Source organism: Colobus angolensis, unplaced genomic scaffold (genome assembly GCF_000951035.1).
Source record: "Colobus angolensis palliatus isolate OR3802 unplaced genomic scaffold, Cang.pa_1.0 Scaffold315, whole genome shotgun sequence".
In the NCBI taxonomy this organism is placed as follows: domain Eukaryota; kingdom Metazoa; phylum Chordata; class Mammalia; order Primates; family Cercopithecidae; genus Colobus; species Colobus angolensis.
In genome coordinates, this window is record NW_012116433.1 from 2730852 (window position 1) to 2752788 (window position 21937).

The following is a 21937-nucleotide window of genomic DNA, read 5'->3' on the forward strand; positions in this document are numbered from 1 at the left end:
ACCACTTTCTGGTGGCAGCATGTTCTTGTTGGCAGCAAAATGTTAAATGGAAATCTGGGAGTCTCTTTGTATTGAACATGACAACCTAAACTATGAAATTATGTCCCTCTGTTGCTTAGGAGTCGAGTGTATGATGGAACAGGGGCTAGAAAGAGAAGCGGATTGTTGATAGTAGGATATGACACTTGGGTTTGGACTCAAAAAACTTAATGGAGGATCTGCAAAGTCAAAGAAGTCAGATAAAATATTATAATAGGTGGCATATCTCCTAATGAAGCCAAGACTGTCATCCACCATCTGTGCCCTCTCATTCTGTCCCCACAGAGTTCTGCAGCACTCTGTAGATGTGACAGAGGAAGACCGAGGCCCAAGCCGCAGCAACCGCATGGAGATGTCTATCTTTTATGTGGTCTACTTTGTGGTCTTCCCTTTCTTCTTTGTCAATATCTTTGTGGCTCTCATCATCATCACCTTCCAGGAGCAAGGGGATAAGATGATGGAGGAGTGCAGCCTGGAGAAGAATGAGGTAACAACAATTGGTCTAAAGTGGGAGGCAGCAGGGGCTCCAGAAAGGATTCTTGGGCCAGCAGTGTAAGAAAGGAGGACTGCATTTTTTTAACTTGATTAAGAATTATAGAGAGAAGATGAGAAAAGTAATTATTCAGCCATTAAATAAACATTTTTCCAAGCACTGTTTAAGGCCTGTGTGTGAGGCACAGAGATCTGGAAGATGTGTAATATGTTTATGATGCAGTCATTACCTTTGTGTACACATAGTCTAGAAAACAAAGATGTGTGGCACAATGATAATATCAGGTATCTGCTTATCTGACTGCTGTGACCTTCCATGCCACGTATTTGCTGCAAGGGCAGGGAATGTGTCTTATCGCAGCTTTTCCAGCAACAAGCATAGTTCTGGCACACTGTAAGGTTTCAAAAGCTTTTTTTGAAATTTCTTTCCTTTTTTTTTTTTTGTAACGTAACGATGGAACTGAACTAGAAACGTTAGGGACTGTAAGAGATGTGACAGAAAGTGCTGTAGAAACACATAGGTAGGTAGATCTTTACTTCTGACTAAGGGCACCAAGGAAGGCTTCCTGCCTGAATAGCTCAGCCACAAGCTGTGTAAAGGACTTTTTAAATAATCATGAAGTCTCTACTCCACGTGACAACACCTCCTTCAAGGTGATGTCTTGTCTGTAGTTTTGTCTAGGTAACCCCAGTTGCCATCTTTACTTGCCCAGCCCTGCCCTTTTTCCCATTCACCATCCTCCTCTTCTGAGCGTGGAACAGAGCCTGCCATGCTAGATCTATGGGATTTGAACTTGTGCGAATAACCGTGACTTTCTTGCAGAGGGCGTGCATCGACTTCGCCATCAGCGCCAAACCTCTCACCCGCTACATGCCGCAGAACAGGCACACCTTCCAGTACCGCGTGTGGCACTTTGTGGTGTCTCCGTCCTTCGAATACACCATTATGGCCATGATCGCCTTGAATACCGTCGTGCTGATGATGAAGGTGAGAGGAGAGAGGCACAAGAGCCGGCTGAGCCCCAGCGATGGTTCCCTCCCAGGGCAAGTGGGAAGACACCCCAACATCCCAGCCTGTCACTGCTTTACCTACTTTTCCATCATGGAATCCTTTTGTGATCTGTATTTTGTTCAACAACCCAACCTCTGGGGCTTTGGGGGTCCACTGAGCAAAATGCAGTGCAGCCTATAGTAGCCATCCAGGGGCTCCCAAGACCTGAGATGGCAATGGGAGGCAGCTTCAGACAAGGGTGGAAAAATCAGGAGACAGAGATCCATCATCATAGGGTCTGAAGGAGCCTTGGAGTTTCAGAGAGCCTCATCCTATTTAATACTAAATGACTAACTCCAGTAACTAACTCTAGAAAACGTTTCTTCTCTGCCTACCCTCATCTCTAGGAAGACTGGCCATTTTGCTATTAAGTCTGGTGGGGCGTGGGTCTGTGTTTTCCTTTGTTTTGTTGGGTAGAGTGCTGGTTCTCCCCTCCAGCCCTCGAAGTCCATCTCTCCTCCTGTACCGCATACCAGAGTCTCCTACAGGGCAGGAATGAGAGATGGCCAACCTTGGTGACATGTATTCCCCCTCTTACCTTAAGGCTGTGATTCTTTCTCTCTTCTTTTCTCTTCCTGGCAGTATTACTCTGCTCCCTGTACCTATGAGCTGGCCCTGAAGTACCTGAATATCGCCTTCACCATGGTGTTTTCCCTGGAATGCGTCCTGAAGGTCATCGCTTTTGGCTTTTTGGTACGTGGCTGAATGCTTCCCAGCACTGGGCTTGTCTCTTTCTGTTAGGGGTGCTTTCCCAGCCTTTGTTGAAAGGGAGGTGGTTACTGCTATTCCAGAAATCACTCACCTAGATGTGGGCTCGTTTTGACTGCTCAGTAAACTGCCATAGAGACAAGATGATGTGTGAGGAAGTTGGGAGAAAGGGCAAAGGCAGCCACATCCCACGTTCATGCTTATGGAGCTATCAGCCCTGGTCCTGTGAAATTCTGTCAGCAGTCCAGAGGCGGCCATCATTGGGTTTTACTAGAACTGCAATTTATGTGTAGATGAAGGAGCAAGCCAAAGATTGGACTAATAAACTTTGAGTGCTTATTTACTGGTAAAAGGTATAAGAGTTTTATAACACAAATGGGAAAATACCTATCTCTGTTAGCCTCAAAATAGCAAATAATAGATTTTACCTATTAGTCCTTCTGCCGTTAGTAACATGAAGAATAGTTTCTGCCAAATAAAATAGGTGTTTGTTACTTATGCCTATAAAGGTTGATGGCCTTTAAGAGGTGTGTGTGTGTGTGTGTGTGTGTGTGTGTGTGTGTGTGTGTGTAGTGCAAGGGGAAGGATTCTGGAATTAAGTCTGAGGAGGTTTGGGGATGATGAATTTTTCTGCTATGAGCCCTCTTTTTTCTTTTCCTCAACTACTATTAATAATTATAATTGTTTGGCAAATTCTTGCATCTGTTCTCAAGAGTGTTAAGAAAACCTAGCCCTTTGCTTCAGTGTCCTATAAACAAGATAATCCCCTTGGCCACCCTCCCCCCACCTTGCTTCAGTGTGTACAGTGAGTTCAGTGGGATGCAAGCCCACGTGACAGCTGTTTCACACTTACTTAGGGTGTGAGCTACCATTTCAAATTACATGGGTATATGGCTTTCCCTGCAAGCAGGAGAACTTTGCTCATTATCTGAATAAGTGTTTGTCTGGGAGCAGCTTTAACAGAGACTCTGGGCTGGGTTCAATAATTGTGAGTGTTGATTACGGGGGCTGCTTTTGGTCTCCCAGCAGGTTCTTTGAAAAACCATTAATTTGATCATTTTGGGTGGAGAGTTTAAGGGAACCAATTGCAGTTGGCTGCATTGTGTTTGCCTGGCTCCCTTTTGAGTGTTTTGAGACTTGGGGAATTAAAAAAGTAAAAGAAACTACTACCAACAGAGATGCCCTTATAATACAGTCTAGCCCTGAGTAGGGGGAGTTGACCGAGAGAGAGACACAAGCACCACAACAGGGAAAGTTTTTCTGTGCATGTTGATTACTTGTATGTGGTATTGACATTGTCTGTGACTTAAGTCCCATTACGTGTCTAATTATGGCGAATGCTGAATATATACTCTCAGCCTTAACTAGATTCGGCCCTTGAAGCCTGCATCCTTCCCACCCTACTTCCATGTTTTCGTTCAAGGTCTAGAGGGATTTTCACTCTATAACAGGTACCACTAATTCTGATAAGTCTTTACATTGTTAAGGCACTCTAAGCCTTCAGAATATCGTAATATATACTATTTCATTAGATCTTCTCAGTGACTCTGAAATAGGCATGGCAGATGTCACTATCATAATTGCCATTATTGTTGTTATTTTAAATGAGGAAATTGAAGTTCAGAAAAATTGTATAGCTTCCTAAAGATTACATAATGACAGGCAATAAAATTGCAAGGCAAAATGGGAAAAACAAAGGAAAGGACAAAGAAAAAGAGGGTAAGATGTAACAAAAATTGGTTGGTTATCAAGTACCAAATGCTTTACATATTGCTTTTCTCTCCATAACAGTATCTTAGATAAGCATTCTTATTTTTTCCTTTTTATGGATCAGCTGGAGCTCAGAAAGGTTGAATACTTTGGCCAAGATTAGTAAGAGGTAGGGCTAGGATTCAGACCCTGTTCTATCTGACTTCAAAGTTCACAATAATCTACTAGTCTACACTACACTGTACTATTCTATACCATACACCACAGTGTGCTAGTCTATACTACAGCATGCTATTCTGTATTGTAAAGCATGGTTAACTGGAATCCAGAGCTTCTGGTCCTCTGAGACTTAAATCCATGCACCAATATTTAGAAAGAATTAAAACCAAGAATTAGGAAGTTCACCCCAGGTTGGACAATAGGAGAGCCCTGAGAATTGAGGAATTCAGCGACTTAATTTAGCTCCACCACTGATAGACTGAATATTCTAATGGAAAGTGAATTTATGAAACTGTGTGCTTCAGTCTCTCCACATGCCCTGTAAGCACATGTGGCTTTGGAATAAGGCCTCTCTCAGCCTCATTTTCTCGTACATAAAATGAGGATAATAGTAGCTACCTTATGGCCTTAGCTACTTTGTTGTATGTATCCAATTAAGTGATGTTCATAACCTTCTGAGTGGATGTTCATTAAATATAACTTCTCTCTCTCTCCACACTCCTTTTCTCTCTTTATTGGGTATTTTTCCCCACTCTTGCCAACTTTTCCGTTCAGGATTCTATGAACATGGGGTATTTGTCACTCCCTGCCTCTAGGATCCATGAGAGAAATAAATGAGTTGAAAGAATGCCAAAGGCCTGGCCTAGTGTCTGGCTCATGTCGTAGGAATTCAGTGATGCTAGTTGTGAGGCTGGGATGGAGTATACTTCTGCAGTGCTCTGAGAGTCTCTTGTTTTTTATGCCAAGGATAGGATAAAATAATCCATTGTCCTGTGATCTTGCTGAGGATATCAATTACAGGTGTTTGAAATTTTCTTCTCCTTGTACTTTCTCTGTCTCCTCTGAATTTCTGCATTCTGTTGATTTTAATCTCTGTTTTCTGTGTTACAGACTGCCCTTAAATGTCCCAGGGGCAAGCAAGTGAATTGTTTTTGAGATTCAAGTATCCTTTTTGTTTGTTTGTTTTTAAAGGAACATGGTCTAAGGTCTGTGTTCATCTGAGCCTAGGAGATGGATGCATAGTCCACCCCCTCCTGTTAAATGGAGTGTTATCTGGTTGGTGGATTTTCCAGGCCTTTTGTATCTCCTTCAGCCCACTCATTTTATTACTGCTTCCTTGTACTTAGTCACATCTCCTCAAAAGGTATAACAGCAGAGAAAAAGGGGAAACATGAAGTCTATTCATCCTATTACCAATCAGTAGTTGGTTTGAAAAGGCTCAATGGAGTTAGAAGGAGATTTTTGGCACATCTGTAACCTTTAATCACTTACAACTTGTGTGACTTTTGTTGACAGTTGAAAGTCAGACTGTATTTTCGAGGGCACTTGATGCAATAGAGATAATTTAAAAGCTATAGCTGTATGACCACGGCGATGGTTTCACAGGTATAGACGTTTCCCCAAACCAATCAAGATATATACCTTAAATATGGATAACTTTTTATTTGTCAATCATGCCTCCATAGAGGTTTTAAAATACATAAATATTTGTTAAAAATAAAAATTGGAAAAACCTTTTTTTCATATGAGCTTTTGGTGACAGTTTCAAAAATAAAGTCTTCAAATAGTGATGGAACTGCTTTCCAAATGAGAAATTCCCAGATTAGTAAAGGAGAAATGGCATCTCTGGTTAGAAATGGGAAACTGAAGCCAAAGTAAGAGTGAACTTATGCATGAATTGACAAGTTTTATTTCCAAGTGACAAACAAAGTTATATAATGAAAGATGTCTTTTCTCCTCTTTTTTTCTTTCCTTTTTCTGATGTTCCTATGACTGAATTCATTTGGCAGAACTATTTCCGAGACACCTGGAATATCTTTGACTTCATCACCGTGATTGGCAGTATAACAGAAATTATCCTGACAGACAGCAAGGTGAATGGCCTATAAGATCCATGTCTGTAAGCTTGGTCCTGGAGTAGCATTTTTAAGACTCCTCTGTACCTTCAGTCCATTTTTAACCCACCAGAGCAAATGTGTACCCCTCTAAGTGCTGGGAATGTACTCCCTCACTGCTCGGCATTAGCCAGGGAATGCAAACTTGGGAGTGGCACTGGATCTCCGGGAAGGCTTTGTTGATCTGCATGACTCAGGCAGCAGACCTCTAATGGGGAAGGTGGAATAGACAGTGTCAGAAGAGAGCTAGTATGCATAGCATTCCACTAGATTCTCAAAGGAGGCACAGTGTCTTTGCCCTCAAAGTTCATAGACCTGTATTTTTTCCATAAACTTGTTCTTTCTAAAGATGACTCGGAGAGCTCATGGTAACTCTCTTTGAATATTAGAGGGCCAACGTGTGCTAGAGGGGTTCCTAGATCTGCTCTTTTTGGCATCTAAGTGCAGACTTCAGACCACTCAGTAGAAGACTAGGGAGGCTGGTTTTGTGAGCAGGGTGCCCTTCTCAGGTACATCCTTTACCCTTCTACCTGGGGATAGAGAGCAGGCATGGGAAGACTTAGGAGATGGGCCTCACTGGCCAGCCCATCAGCTGGAATTGGGGTTAACAAAGACACAGAGTGTGTCCCATTTATCGGAATGAGGGATAAATACACAAATACTAGTGCTTAGATTTTTCTAAATGACCATAATGTTCCTAATTATATGTTTCCTTTTGGTCCACCAGCTGGTGAACACCAGTGGCTTCAATATGAGCTTTCTGAAGCTCTTCCGAGCTGCCCGCCTCATAAAGCTTCTGCGTCAGGGCTATACCATACGCATTTTGCTGTGGACCTTTGTGCAGTCTTTTAAGGTAAGAGGTACCAGCAAATCCTCTCTGAGGGTTATCATATCAGACAGCACAGCCAGGCAACACTGGCGTCATTACCCGAGTCCCTTCACCTCTGGGAAGCTGAAGCTAGTAGAACGGGTGTTTGTTAGAAGCGTTCAGTAAATACTGCAATTCTTTGTTACAGCACAGCTTGGCTTGACTGGAATCAGCTTATGTCTACTAGATAGAATCTCATTTTAGAAAAACACCTTGACTTTGTGACTCAGGCATCCTCTCTGTCTGCTGAGGCAGGAGACACGTTTTATAAGATGTGCTTTGTCCCTAGAGATTCCAGACAGTCCTGAGTATCCCCATCCATGTAAAGAGCCAGTGGTCTGTAGTCAGATGTCCTCTGCATTTTCAGGGACTTTGGGTGTTTTTATTTCACATGAAAGTTTTTCAAAGGACTCACTGAGTTGTGTTTCATAGAGAGATGATTCATATTTAGCCCCACTTTTGTCTTCATCAGCGTTTATTTCCTGAGCCACTGAACACAGGGTATACTAATGGTCACCTCTGTGTGCTACAAATAAATAGGGACATCTGGGCCGGTTAATATGCTGTGTTTCCTTTGAACAGTCTAGTGGAGCTGTACAGCCGTGTATATATAATAAATAAAAGTAAAAAATTGACAGCTGAGACCCAAACTTTCAGTAAAAGTTTCCTAAACATACTTAAATATCTTTGGGCTCTAGCAAGTACCATAAATTAGTTGTTTTTAAGCTTTAGGGGGCAGGGGCCTAAATGTTGTTCAAATGCCTGTTCTTACTAAAACGAGTTTTCCAGTGAATGTGTTTAAAAATAAACTGGATGGAATTACGTGATTCAAAGATGAGAAATTATGAATTCACCAAATTGACTTTATTTCAATTATTTATACAGTTTAATTAAAAATTAAGCTAAAGATTGGGAGGCCGAGACGGGCGGATCACGAGGTCAGGAGATGAGACCATCCTGGCTAACGTGGTGAAACCCCGACTCTACTAAAAACAATACAAAAAACTAGCTGGGCGAAGTGGCAGGCGCCTATAGTCCCAGCTACTTGGGAGGCTGAGGCAGGAGAATGGCGTAAACCTGGGAGGCGGAGCTTGCAGTGAGCTGAGATCCGGCCACTGCACTCCAGCCTGGGCGACAGAGCGAGACTCTGTCTCAAAAAAAGAAAAAAAATTAAGCTAAAGAAGGCAAGCCAGTGAACTCATGGTTTCTCATCACTTGAAAAAGGATTTTTCCCCATATCCATCATTACTGATTTACTTCCTCACCGAGGACCTGGGATTTTGAGATGTGAGATCAATTTGAAGGATGCTCTGGCTCCTAGGAGCGACCTTGACATTTTTATCATATCCAGAACAATTGTTTGGCATAATGACTCCCACGGAGGCCTCACCTCAATGAAAACTATTTTTCTAAAGCTAGATATGGAAAGAAATCTAAAACCTTAGCAAGAATTTTCTGAGTCTCAGGTGATTTTGGATTTAGAATTGGAAACACAAGATGCTTTTAAAAACTTTTTTTTTTAGAATATTGCCCAATAAACTTCAGTTGTTAGTCTCTTAAGAAATATGTGTCATCCTGTCATATTTTCACAATTACCAAGTCTCTGAGAAACCATATACCATTGAGGGCAAAGATAATATTGTCAAAATTTTCTTGATGGCCAAATGGTTGGCTTATTCCAGCAAATACTCCAGAGAACAGATAAGACAGGTGAATTTGCCTCCAGGTGACACTGTGTTATAGATAGATGTTTCCTTTTCAGAACAGTTCTGGGACACAGTATAGAAGTTTGATTTTTAAAAGTCAGATTAGCAAAGGCTGCCTCTGCAAATAGAAAGCAGAGAGCCACATGATATAAACAGCATCGACATTGCCTATACCTCCCCCACCTTCCCCTAAACAGCATCCAGTTTTCTCCATCTGACCCCTACTCTAGAGTTCTTCCCTCATTTTCCTTATTTTGTGTTAGAATGTATAAACATGACAAGAAAGGAAAACAGAATGAATCTTTGCTTTTCTCCCTAAGTTGGGAGTAGGGAGAGATAAACTAGGGACTAGAGTGGAGACCATAGAATAAGGGTAGAAGGTGAAGATGAAAGGCAGCAGCACTGCAGGCACAAGAAACCCTGTCTCCTTACTTCTGGCTTTCTGTAGAGGAGGTCCACATTGCCCGTCAAAGTGCAGCCAACCCCCATCACAGAGCCTAGGAATCAACACTTCCTCGGAGAGGGAATTCTCCCACCCGCTTTCAGTCGCATTTTAATTTTAGCCTCTATTGAAGTTGTAAATAGTCTCATAGGGCTCTTCATTTTGTTAGTGCTGTTGAAAAGCTCGGCCCTGTTCATGTAGTCTGAAAGCCTCAATTGATCTCCTGGGATTCATGGTGTGCACAATCAAGACAGGGTGGAGACTCCTCATAGCACTGTCTGCCAGGGAGCTTAGTGGATGGTAAAGAAGAGGGACTTCTCTGACAGCACTGAGATCAACACAAAATTACAGTGTCCCACTCTGGCTCCAAATCCAAACTGTCCTAGGTCTGCATCCTCCTCCAGCACCAAGGCCAGTTCCCTGCCTCGCATCTCCTTGCCTTGACTGACCCTCACCTCTAAAACTGGAATATTATCCCAAAGTGGCAGTAAGCATGCACAGTATGGAATTTTGTGCTACATGGCTTCATGGCAGAGTTTTTTGGTGGCTAACTTACCAGGCTTTTGCATGAAACATAATAAAACGTCAGGAGGCTTAAACACTGGGAAATGACATTTCATCAGAAAATGAAAGAGCTTTCTGGGAACTTAAAAACAAGTGAGACCCCAGTCATTTCACTTTGATTCCAGAGTCTTCACTATGGGCACCGACCGCTTTGGGTATGGGAGTGGGAGAGGGTAACACAGGGATTTGGAAGCCAAAGCTAGGTGCTTCGTATTTAATTTACATCACAATTGCTAGGTTATTCATTTTCTGCATAGCAAGTAGGATGAACCCCAAGTCCAAGAAGTTTTCCCAGCTTTCCTTCTAGATATGGGCTATACTTATGGGTGAGTAAATCTTCCTGATAGAAGTAAATTTTAAGCCTCCCTTTGGCCAACTGTTTACCTATCTGTCAGAGGACAAGGATGCCTGAGAAAGTATTGCACCTCAAAACAGAACAACCTCAGGGAATAGAGAGTCCCAGTCTCTGTTTGCATTAGCCTCCAGGCAAGATCCTGTACTGCCAGTGACTGCAGGTTGTTGAGTCTGGGTGCTGCCTTTGATTAATGTCTTATCTCTGCTTTCCTTCCAGGCCCTCCCTTACGTCTGCCTTTTAATTGCCATGCTTTTCTTCATTTATGCCATCATTGGGATGCAGGTGAGCTGGTAAAACAAGGGCCCGGTGGGGGACAGCTGTTACCCACATAATCTCTGGCTTAGCAACATAAGCATGCAAGACCTGAAGATGCTTTGAACCCCTTCTTGCCTAAGGGTGCTCCCGTGAGGTCTTGTCACAATCTGACCTTGGGAATTTCACATGTGCAGTGGCTCCCCATTTAGCTTGCCTAAGTATTCAGGGTAGTCTGGTACAAGGGCTTCAGCTCAGGTTGTCAGATCATGGTGCTAATTCATAAGCAGCTAGGCTTCTGTGGTGACAGCAATGGAACTAAAGCAAAGATGACACATTTGTTCTTAGCCAGAAAGATCCCCCAGGAGACTAAGAAGTGGGAGCTCATGTCAATCTATTTCTCAGGATATCTGAGAATATTTTGACTTGGCCTAAAAGAAGGTCAGATGTTATTTCTTCCTGTATATGGTGACACCAAATTACCACATATAGTCATGGCTGTCTTATAGAGTCTTATACTTACACAGTCTTGACTGGCTCCCTAAGGCACATCACTGTGAACAATTCATGGAGTTCCTGGCAGCCCGCTCATTCCTAGGGAGACTCAAGGGCCACATTCCAGCTAATAAGGCCATGCAACTTGCTGGACAGTTACCTTGTTTTCCCACCCCAGGTGTTTATGCAGGTAGCCAGAGGCCTGCTAAGCAGAAGAAGCCAAAGGACCTTTCAAAGATGATGGTTGTTCATGGTGGGTGAACTCCTGCTGTAAATAACCAGCAGCACATCCATGAACCTATCTGGTTGGAGACACAGGCTTTCTGCTTGTCTCCAGAGGACTAACTTTCTGACTTGGAGATACTGTGACTAGATCCCAGCAAAGAACTTCGGCTATGTGACAGCCTCCTGCAGTCAGGCAGTCTGGCTGCCTTGGGCCTGCCGGCTGCCTTCCCAACTGTGTTGCCACCTGGAGCTGCTGCTGGAGTGTCCCAGCCTTGCTGCATCTGCAGCCTTTTCCAGAGCCTTTCTGAAATGTCTCTTCCTTTCGCTCTTCTCTCTTGCCTGTACTTCTTGGTTTCATTCTTTAACTCTATTACTGGAGAAATTTGTTCTCTAAAAATACAATAGAATGTCAAGTGTCAAAATGTGTGAGACTTGGTTGAGAAGTCGTGAGTTCTCCTTCACTGAGGATATTTCAGTAGGAATCTAATGATCATGTTGGCAGTGTTGGAAATAGAATTTCTGCTGAAGTTTCAGATTGGCTTGGTAACGCCCATGAAGTCCTGTCTAACTCCAGTATATTTGATTCTGGAATTAAAATATTCTGGAAGAGCCAAATGAAAGCTTGATTTAAATTATTTTTCCAAAATTTATTTTTTTTATATATAATTGTAGATATTTTTAGGGTACATGTGATATTTTGATGCTTGTATATAATGTGTAATGATCAAATCAGGGTAATTGCATTATCCATCACCTCAAACATTTATAATCCTTCTTGTCTGGTTATCATTAAGTTCTTTTCGCCTATGCTCAAAATAGTTCTTACCCCTTTTCATCTTCAGACAAAATAAACTAGAATAATACCATCTCCAGTACTGATCTGGTATGAACACTGTTGATTCTGATAATGGCGATAATGCTATTTACCATTATTTAAATTCCTTGGTGTACAAGACACTGTACTAAATGTACATAGAGAGAAAGAAAGTGAGGGGGGAGAAAGGGAGGGAGTGAAAGGAAGACAGAGCAAGCATCCCCAGGCAAGACATATGACTAATGTTTTTGAGTAACGTGAAAACATTTATAGGTGGGTTTCATTGTCTCCACTAATGTTTAGTGTAGTTAAGTAACTTATAACATGCTCAAGTCCTCAGACAGTAAGTGAAAGAGGTGAGTTGTAAGATCACTAGTATTTATTTTTACCCTCTAGTTGGAGGTAGAAGTTGTTCAGTTATGAAACTGTAGTCTTCACAATAACTGTGCAGTCTAACATCTTATTCCCCTCAGATTTCTTTCCAAAAGATAAGAGCACTATGTCCATTCCACAGAGACACGAATGACATTTCTGCTATGACTTGCTTTGAGCTGGCCATCCCCATCCTGGTCTGTGACAGAAATACAGCACCAAGCACAAAGCAGATACCTGAGCTTGTTGCTAGAGAGACTGTTTCTAATATAGTCACAAAAAAACTGAGGGATCTATACAAATAAACACAAGGGCAGGGACAAGCTTTTGGAAACATATTAATAGAAACAAGGTATGTCTGAGAAAAACCATTATTATTCCAAACTTTCAAAAGCACCTTGGAAAAAGGGAACTTTGCAGAAGAATCAGAAGTTAGAAAGGAGGAGTAACTTGCTGGGAATGAGAAAGAGCCCTGTGGCTACATGGTGTTAGGAAGTGGAATTGTCAGCCTTAGCTCCTTCACGAATCAACTGTGTGAACTTGGTAAAGTCACAGTATCTCTCTTCACCTTAACTCCCTCACCAGTACAGTGGAGGCGTTGGTTAAAGACCTTCACAAGTATCTTCTAGTTCTAAAGTTCTGTAATCCCAAGTGAAATCGATTTAAATCTATACTGTCATGAGATTTTTCTATGGGGCCTCAGCATCCCTTCTTTCTCTTCCATACCCTATTGATGGAGGTTTAAGTTAGTGACAAGGACTAAGTGAAAAGTGAAAAAAAAAAGTACAAATAATTTAAGACCACCTTCACAATAAATATACGTTTTTGACTTAAATTTTGTTTTGTTTTGTTTGTTTTGTTTTTGTGTGTGTGTTTTTGTAAAGACGAGGTCTCACTGTGTTGCCCAGGCTTGTCTTGAACTCCTGGGCTCAAGCAGTCCTCTCACCTCAGCCCTTCAAAGTGCTGGGATTACAGGTGTAAGCCACCATGCCCAGCTTGACTTAAATTATCTTAGATTCAAAATAGCTTTGGTTTACTGGACTATTACTCACATACTTTGTGCAAAATCACAGTGTGCTCTCCAGTTAGTTTGTGATTGGATAGAGGTGTTTGAGAAAATCATAATGAATTCAACTCATGATACTTCCAGGAGTGTCATAGGGAAAAAAAGACACTGTAAGTTGTATGTCTGATGAATCAAGGATAAATTGTGAATTCCGAACCAAGAGGGTGAAAAGAAAGAAGAGGGCAGGAAATGTGAACAGGGCAAGGATAAATGTCAGTGCCCTCCTGGGGTATCCAGAGTTAATTAGATTTGATTGCTTGGGTGGGATTTTTTTAAATGCTACTATTTGTCTCTTTGGGGCCCTCTAGCTTCTTCTCCTCTTTCCATTCTTCTCTGCTGCTGCCTCACTTGCCACCTCCATTCTCCCTGAGAGACAAGTAGTATTTGGGTTTTGAAAAACAGCGTTGAGAACAAATTCCCAGAGCAGGTGTCAGTGGGAGTTACTTGAGCAAAATAGCTGGGGGCAGAGATTGTTCCTCAATTGCACATTCTAAAAACTGTGAGGGGGAAAATGTGTTCCATTTAGTATACATTGGATAAACTGAAGCATGTTCAGTGCAGGCTGAAAATTGTCTCAGATGACTGGAAAAGTAACCCCGTAAGTCCTCGATTGTCCCAACATTGACTTGTGAGAATAGGTTCTGATACCCGAAATGTGATTGGGGAAGAAGAGTACATGTGTGAAAGCTTCCTTTTCATCTGAAGAGTGGAGGGGTTGACCTTGGCTCTAGGCAGCCCTGTGTCTGGGAGTTCATCATTACTCAGTCTCTGTGGATAAAGATCTCTGAGTGTTTACAGTGATCACATTCTAAGCTCAGTAGCCAGCAGCAGATCAGCAAATCTCACTCTGTCATTCAGAATCTGCCCAAAGCCATTTTTTGTTTTCCTTTTCAAAGTGTCCAGTTGGCCTGACTTTCTCCATCCTATTGGCCTGGACTTCATTTTAGATCCTGCATAAATGTTTCCTTTTGGATGGGATTTGGGTCTGTTGGATGATACATGTGGACATACGTAGATATATGCACATGGATATATGTGTGTTCATTCTCATGGATTCTACATTAATGACAGACCTTCTAAGATGTGACTCAACGGATAGAAACATATCTAAGGAAGATAGAGATGCCACTCTCTGACCTAATCTGCTTGTAAATTCCAGGGTAGCATCTCCCCAAGCCATAAATAATGTCTTCTTGCAAATTCGAATGCTCCCATCATGACTACCTGAGACAGGAAGAGAGGGGGAACTCCTTCCATGCACTCCTGCTGTGAGATAATGTCTTTGACAGACTGCTTGAGTACCATGGTGACAGGTACCATGGAAATAAAAGACCAGATTAAGTGTGGGAGGAACTACGTACAGGCAGAATGACTTTGAAAGAGCCTGCATTCTACATTATGCTCGGACCTTGCTGCGCGGGTCCCCTTTGCTGCACTAGAGCAGTGGAGGATAATTATTCTTGCATATCAGCCCAAGAGCACAGTGTCCAGCAGCTCTCTGGGTCTGAGTTGTCTGCTTCAGGGGCAGGTCATCAGGAAGAGCCATGTACGTGGCTTTGCCAATCCCCATGTGCTGGACACATCACACAGCTTGGTAATGCTCATTGTTTTTCTGTTGTTTCTCTCCTCAAGGTATTTGGAAACATAAAATTAGATGAGGAGAGTCACATCAACCGGCACAACAACTTCCGGAGTTTCTTTGGGTCCCTAATGCTACTCTTCAGGTACCTGGATGCATAACTGTCGTAGCTGGAGTTCTCCTGATGCGGGGAGAGAGAGTCGGTCTGCCTCTTCGTCCCATTTCCCATTGTATCTTTATTCCACTTCCTTTGCTCCTGTCAGTAGAAGGGGGAATGGGCAATGTCTTTGCCAAACTGCCCCATAACATTAGAAAGTTTCATCTTGTCTACAGCCATACCACCATGAATGTGCCTGATCTTGTCTGATCTTGGAAGCTAAGCAGAGTTGGGTCTGCTAAATACTTGGGTGGGAGAAAATTTCATCAATGTCTTTGACTCAGCAGTTAATTTGCAAATTTTAACTTCAACATGGCCTGCAAGGGTTTGGGAGGGGGGAATGTCAGGACAGTGTTTGCAGACCAAATTCCACTTAAGGGCCGAAACCTTGGATAGCCAGGTTTATGTGGGGTCTTAGAGAATCCGACAACTAGTAGCAGAGACCCCACAAAAGATGGAAAGGCAGTGGATGTGGTAGCAGAACCCAAAACAGACCTCAGTGGGACTCTTTATCTCTGCATGGAGAGCACTAGAAGGGGAGAACTGGGTAAAAAGGGAGCCTGTTGGGCCCAGGCAAGAGCAAGGATGGGGGAACTGGGAAAGAGGAACAAGGATGTAATAGGATCTGCAGACCTGCTCCTGCTAACCACAATGTCTCTTGGGCTCAGGAGTGCCACAGGTGAGGCCTGGCAGGAGATTATGCTGTCCTGCCTCGGGGAGAAGGGCTGTGAGCCTGACACCACCGCACCCTCAGGGCAGAACGAGAACGAGCGCTGCGGCACCGATCTGGCCTACGTGTACTTTGTCTCCTTCATCTTCTTCTGCTCCTTCTTGGTGAGCAACATTGTGCTCTTGCCTTGTTGCAAGACAAGATGGGCCCATCCCATCCTACCCCCAACCCTCTGATACACAGACAGGAGATGTTTACTTCAGTGTATGTTTGTACTTCCCTCCCCTCCTATCCCCCTCTCTCCACACCCCCACCATGCACACACTCACATCCAGGCCCAGGTTAAGAACTAGATCATCCTCTGGAGAACTCTCGGAGATTAGCGTGCTTGTCAGACTCCTGGATGGGTGACTTTCATTGATTAAGAAAAGTCTTTGTTACCTCTAGGAAAATATTTTTGTGAGAAGGGAAGGTGAGCATATTTCAGTGCACTGAGCTTCATATCAAATCTATGAACACTCAGAGTAAATCCTTTGTCATATCTCAGATATTTTATCTTATAAATAGGTCTATGGATATCTTCTCTTTGGGAGATGTTTGAACTGCTTGAGAAAAGGTACCTGAAAATGCAAGGTTATAGCACTGATAAGAGTAGAATGATGATAATGGAATAAATGTGGTTCTCTCTTGACTTGTAATGTTATTACATTTGATAGTTGACCAGCTGATAGATGATAAAGAATATGATTGCTTGATTGCTTTGGGTGTTAGTAAATATTGAGTAGTATATGTGGAGCACACCCACCTATAAAGTGGTGAGAAACCCTAGGTGCCTCTTAAATCTCTTTTGGAGAAAGCGTGACTCAGCACACCCACTTCCAGAAACTTCTACCCTGCGTATCAGACAAGCAGTGATAAATAGAATAATAAAAGGGTCAGTTTAGTGTTTCTGGTCACTCTGAAATTCCTCAGCTCAACTTCGCTGCTAATGCCACTGGCTGTACAAAAACCTGAAACTAAAACAGTGACAGCACTGAAAAGTGGTCAATTTCATGACCATGCATCAAAAAGTGAATTAATTGTCTTCTGTCCAGGCATTGCTATCTTGCAAGTGATCCCAAGGGGACTGAAACTTCCCACATGTCCAGCTCTCCAGTGAGGGGGGTGGGCTACAGAAAGACCATTAAGTGTTGCCTGTAGGTCAGTGTGGCAGGGAGTGAGCTAATGGGAGATGTGGGCAGCCCACGCAGTAGTCTTGGGTTTGTTCCTCTGCTAGCCTTGGCCCTTTAATAGCCCTTTTATAGCATCTATAAAATGGGAGAAAAAAAGACTTAATAATAGCGTTTTATACACAATGAACTGATCCATGTGTTTTAATATACTTCCTTCTTATGTATGTGAAAGGTTTTTCAATAAAAAGAAAAGAATATACAATAGTATCTTATTTACAAATATAGAAGTATAATGTATAAAGAAAAAAACCCCTAAAATTTAGAAGAATGCTATTGATGGGAGTTTTCCATTTATCACATCTTCAGTATATTTTTATTGAGTGGCCATTGTGAGGTTCACTCTCAGCAAGGCCCATCCCTCAGTCACCAGTAGTCAAGGGGTGAAACTGGCTCTCAGCTTCCAGGAATCGGTGCTCACTGCTAGGGTGAAATGGAGCGGATAGAAGCACATGTGGACTTCTTACTTTTATCTTACATGGTTTAAGTGTTTCATAATAAATATTTGAAAGAAACCAAAGATAAAACTGGAAATTAATTAGAGACCATAAAGGTACTTTTGGAATTTTGAGACAGAGGGAGCTGCATAATTCACATTACTGTTATTTTTAATGAGGCTATATTCGGTATGAGATGATCTGCTTTCAGATCTATATGAGACTGCCTTTGTGACCTTGGACAAGTCACACAGCTTCTCAACTCAAACCAGCCACTCTACAGAGATTTACTGATGCCCCACGATGTGCCCCAGGCCTTATGCTGGAAGCTAAGAATACAAATGTAAATCCAAAGCAGTTCTGTCCTTGAGAGGTGATGGTAATTAAACCTGCCTCAAAAAGAGTTGGAGCAAGTGTAAAAACAAGTAATAGGTGTGACTGTACACGTTACACTCATAATGACTGTACAAATGAAAAGCGGTAACAATGCTAATAGTTTTTGTTGACATTAATACTAGATACCCTGAAAAGAATACAAAAGAAATGTCTGAATACATGGAAAACCCTTTATAACCCAGGCAATGGTTGAACAAATTCACTGTGGCTCCAACCTTAGAGGCAGAAAGACAGGCCTGTGTTGGGATTAGGTTCACCTGCATGAGACGGAAATCTCCAGGTAACAGCAGCTTAACCAGGAGGGATGCTGATTTCCCTTCCATATCAGTGAAGTCTGGAGGAAGGCAGGCAGTGTGGTTATGGTGGCTCCACAGGGGTGTTGGGGCCCCAGAGCTACTCCTGCTTTCTGCTCCATCACCTCTGTGATATGTCCCTCATCCTCAAGGAAGAGGAGACACCTAGACCTCCAGCCATCCATCTCTACTCTACTCTAGGCAGCAGGAGAAAGGAAGAGAAGAGTCGAGTCTGGCTGTTAGGTGTGACCAGCAGTCTGTGTATTGTAGAGAGACTCCAACCATGTCCTTCCTCCACACTGTCTCCTTATCCTGTACACCCTGTGTGCATATCTGGCACCTCTGTGCACCTGGCCACCTTGACCTGGGGGTCCACAACAGATTCCAGTTCTCCTACCAGTTGTTATCTATCAGGCAGGACCCTTTCACTTACAAGAGACAGAAAGCCCAGCTAAATCCAGCTTCAGTAAAGTGGGATTATACAGGCTCCTGTAAATGAGGAGTCCTGGGGCAGAGCAGGGTTGATATGGGGCTCATATGATATCACCAGGTCCAGTTTCTCTCTGTTTACAGATCTTGCCTCCACCTTGCTCCATCCTTGTGAGTGCAAATATCAACATCCCAAGATGGCTGTAGTGGCAGCTCTAGACCTCACATTTTCACACATTTAAGAGCAACAGGAAGAACTATTTTGCCCTGAAGGTTCAATACCATTTTATTGGTTTTGATGGGATCACCAACCACAGTGCCCAGGGAAATGGGATTTAATGCCTAGTTGAGGGCTGGGTCACCGGAGGGTGTCCCATTGAATCTCACTAACTGGGAACAGCTAAGAACCTGGGCCAGAAATACAGTGAATGGGTGAGCAGGGCAGCCAGGAAACAAGGAAACTGCTGTTGACCATCAAGTCCTGTGGATTCCACCTTTGTTAACTCTCTGCTCTGGTCCTTGCTGTTGTCCTGCCCCTGGTAGATTCAGGAGTACTGCAACATCCTCCCTTGGTTTCCCACCCACCCTACATGCTGCTACCAAGAGTTCTTTCTGAATGCAAATGTCCCTTTATCTCTCTCCTCTCTAAAACACTTTAGTAGATCCTGTTGCTTACAGAACAGTCTAGATCAGTGGTTGGCAAACTACAGCAAACTACAGCCCTTGGGACAAACCAGGTTTACCACCTGTTTTTGTGTGGCCAGTGAAATAATGGCTTCTACATTCTTAAATGGTTGAGGAAAGAAAACAAAAGATGAATGATGTTTCATGACATAGAATTACATGGAATTCAAATTTCAGTGTCCATAAGCAAAGCTTTACCAGAACACAGCCATGTTCATTTGTATACAGATGATCTATCTGGTGCTACAACAGAAAAACTGAATAGTTACAGCAGAGACCGCACAGCCTACAGAGCCTAAAATATTTGCCATCTGACCAGTTCACTGATCCTGGTCTACACTCTTTAGCTCAGTGTATGAAATGCTTCTGTGATCCGGCACTTGGATCCAGCTGCTCTGCCCTCCTTGCAGATCCCTGGCTATTCCCTGTCCCTGCATACCTCTGTGCTGGCTCCTTTGCTAAAACACCCTCCTCCATGCCCATGTCTATCTGGTGAACGGTACTCAAGCATCAACTCTCTTATACATTTTTTCATCACCCAGGAGAAGTTGCCTTCACACTCCTTTTTGTCCCCACCGGAACCTGCATATGCTTCTTTCATGGATCGTAAAATTTGTCACATTTGTATGTTTCCATTACATCACAGTCTCTACTCAGTACCAAATAAGTCTTGAAGAGCATTCAAGTAACCACATCTAGTGAAGCCCTGCTGTGCTGTAAGTCCTGTGCTAGGCATGGGAATATACCTCTGGACAAGAACTTTGTTATCTTACATCTCTGGCACCTGAATCTCTGTTTGGAACATAGTAGGTGCACAGTAAAGGCTGGCTAAACAAATACGTGGAAGAGTAAGGACATATAAACTGCTTAAGAGCCAAGAACAGCGTAAAGTCATCACAACAGTAGACCATGCCATCAGCTCTAAAACATCCTACCAGTTGTTCTTTGGGCTGCTTTTACGGAGCAAGAATGAAGGGGGAGGCTAGGGAGGAAAGGTTGGCATCTGGCCTTGACTTCCTCTAGCCCTCAAGAATGTTATGGCTGCTGGTGTTCCCTCTGCTGCCACAGTAACAAATAAATGGAACAGATAATAAAAGTGACTGTGGGGTACTCTACAAATACGAAGTGGCATAGAAATGTAAAGTAAGAATGCTCACACAATGAAAATGTGGTACAAATAATGAAAACGTGTTGCATTCAGCAAGATCAGTGGTGCTTGAGCTAGGAACTTCAGCCCTACAAACTTTTGAATTCTTTTCTTTGCCCTGAAGCCTGTTTTCCTGCTTCAGGTTTCCCCTAACCCCTGTTCTTCCCTTTGCCCTTCAGATGCTCAACCTGTTCGTGGCCGTCATCATGGACAACTTTGAGTACCTGACTCGGGACTCCTCCATCCTGGGGCCTCACCACTTGGACGAGTTTGTCCGCGTCTGGGCAGAATATGACCGAGCAGCATGGTGCGTAGGCCCCTCAGCTGTCCCAGCAGGGCCCAGAGCAAAGGTCTCTGGAGTTCCCAGGGAAGAGGTCGGAATTGGAGCCACCCAAATGCCTGCCTGTTGCAGAAGGAAAGGAGATTCCTCTTGATTGTGGCCCATGGAAGAGGCTCTGGTATCAAGCCAGTCACCAAAGACTTCTGAATCCTCCTTTCCCCTCTCTTTCCTTCTGTGACAGGGTTTTCCTTTTCTGGGCTGGTCTTATCACCCAGGTCTCACCTCAGATTATTTGGGTTCAATCCCAAGAGAAGTTTCCCATAATCTTTTTCTGCCAATGGTTTAGTGGACTCCTTTGAGTTACCAGGGGGTTTGACAAAGGTTTTTGGCCAGCTGGACATCTGGCCACCATGATCAGTGCCTATGAGCATTTTCTCTTTCTCACTCCTCTCAGCAGATACAGTTGGATATAACTCTGAAATTATTCTTTTTAAAAAACCAAACAAGTTGTTCTTCCAACTGTTCCCTTAAACGTTAGTGGATTTTTATTACATGGACTAAATTAAATGGTAGGAATTTGTGAAGATAACCTCTTTACTGTCTGTCTTGCTGTTGAGTAGTTCTGAAGTGATAGCATGCCTTCTAGGCTCTAGAGCAGGGATTGGCAAACTACATCCCATGGGCAAAATTCAGTCCATTGTCTGTTTTTGCAAATAAAGTTTTATTGGAAGACAGCTCAACCATTTGTTTATGTATTGTCTCTGGCTGCTTACATACTACAAGGAAGAGATGAGTCATTGTGACAGAGATGGTATGGTCCTCAAATTTGAAAGCATTTACTATAGAAGTATTAGGTTGGAACAAAAGTAATTGCAAGCCATTTTTGCATCAACCTATAGTTTACTGTCAAAAAATTTACTGCCAAAAACATTTGCTAATCCCTGCTTTAGAGTATAAAGGCAGAAAATACTGCCTTTTTTTTTTGGCCCTCATGGCTGAGGACAAGGTGAGAGTTCTGTGAATGCTCACTCCAAAGGAACTGTCCTGTTCCAGGTCATTTTAGCTTTTGGGTCTTAACTCACCAATCATCTATCCATTCTGGTCCCCCTCTGAAAAATACTACAAGAAATGTTATCCTTCACAGGCATGGACCAAGTTGCTTCCACCTGGAACCCCCTTCATGATCAGAGACTTTTCCCAAAAATCTATCCTCTGGTGAGGCTGCTGAACTTGGGTCACTGTTTTAGCGACTGGAAGGGTGAATCAGAATTCTTTCCTTCATTAATTATTAATGACTTAGGGTAGAGAGTTATCTAAATCCATTCCTATTACAATGGCTGAGCAACAGCTTTTTCTTTCTGGT

The 21937-nt window shown here is 42.9% G+C and overlaps 1 protein-coding gene across 3 annotated transcripts in view; it reads left to right on the plus strand.

Annotated features, from left to right (window-relative positions):
• CACNA1E (calcium channel, voltage-dependent, R type, alpha 1E subunit) overlaps positions 1–21937 on the plus strand; it is a 347324-nt gene that overhangs the window by 296150 nt on the left and 29237 nt on the right. For all 3 annotated transcript variants that reach the window (XM_011951155.1, XM_011951156.1, XM_011951158.1), the window contains 9 exons: positions 325–526; positions 1355–1519; positions 2165–2275; positions 6010–6093; positions 6842–6967; positions 10266–10331; positions 14906–14997; positions 15678–15843; positions 20474–20601. In XM_011951155.1, coding sequence (XP_011806545.1) covers positions 325–526; positions 1355–1519; positions 2165–2275; positions 6010–6093; positions 6842–6967; positions 10266–10331; positions 14906–14997; positions 15678–15843; positions 20474–20601 — 1140 coding nt within the window. The remainder of the gene's footprint in view (positions 1–324; positions 527–1354; positions 1520–2164; positions 2276–6009; positions 6094–6841; positions 6968–10265; positions 10332–14905; positions 14998–15677; positions 15844–20473; positions 20602–21937) is intronic.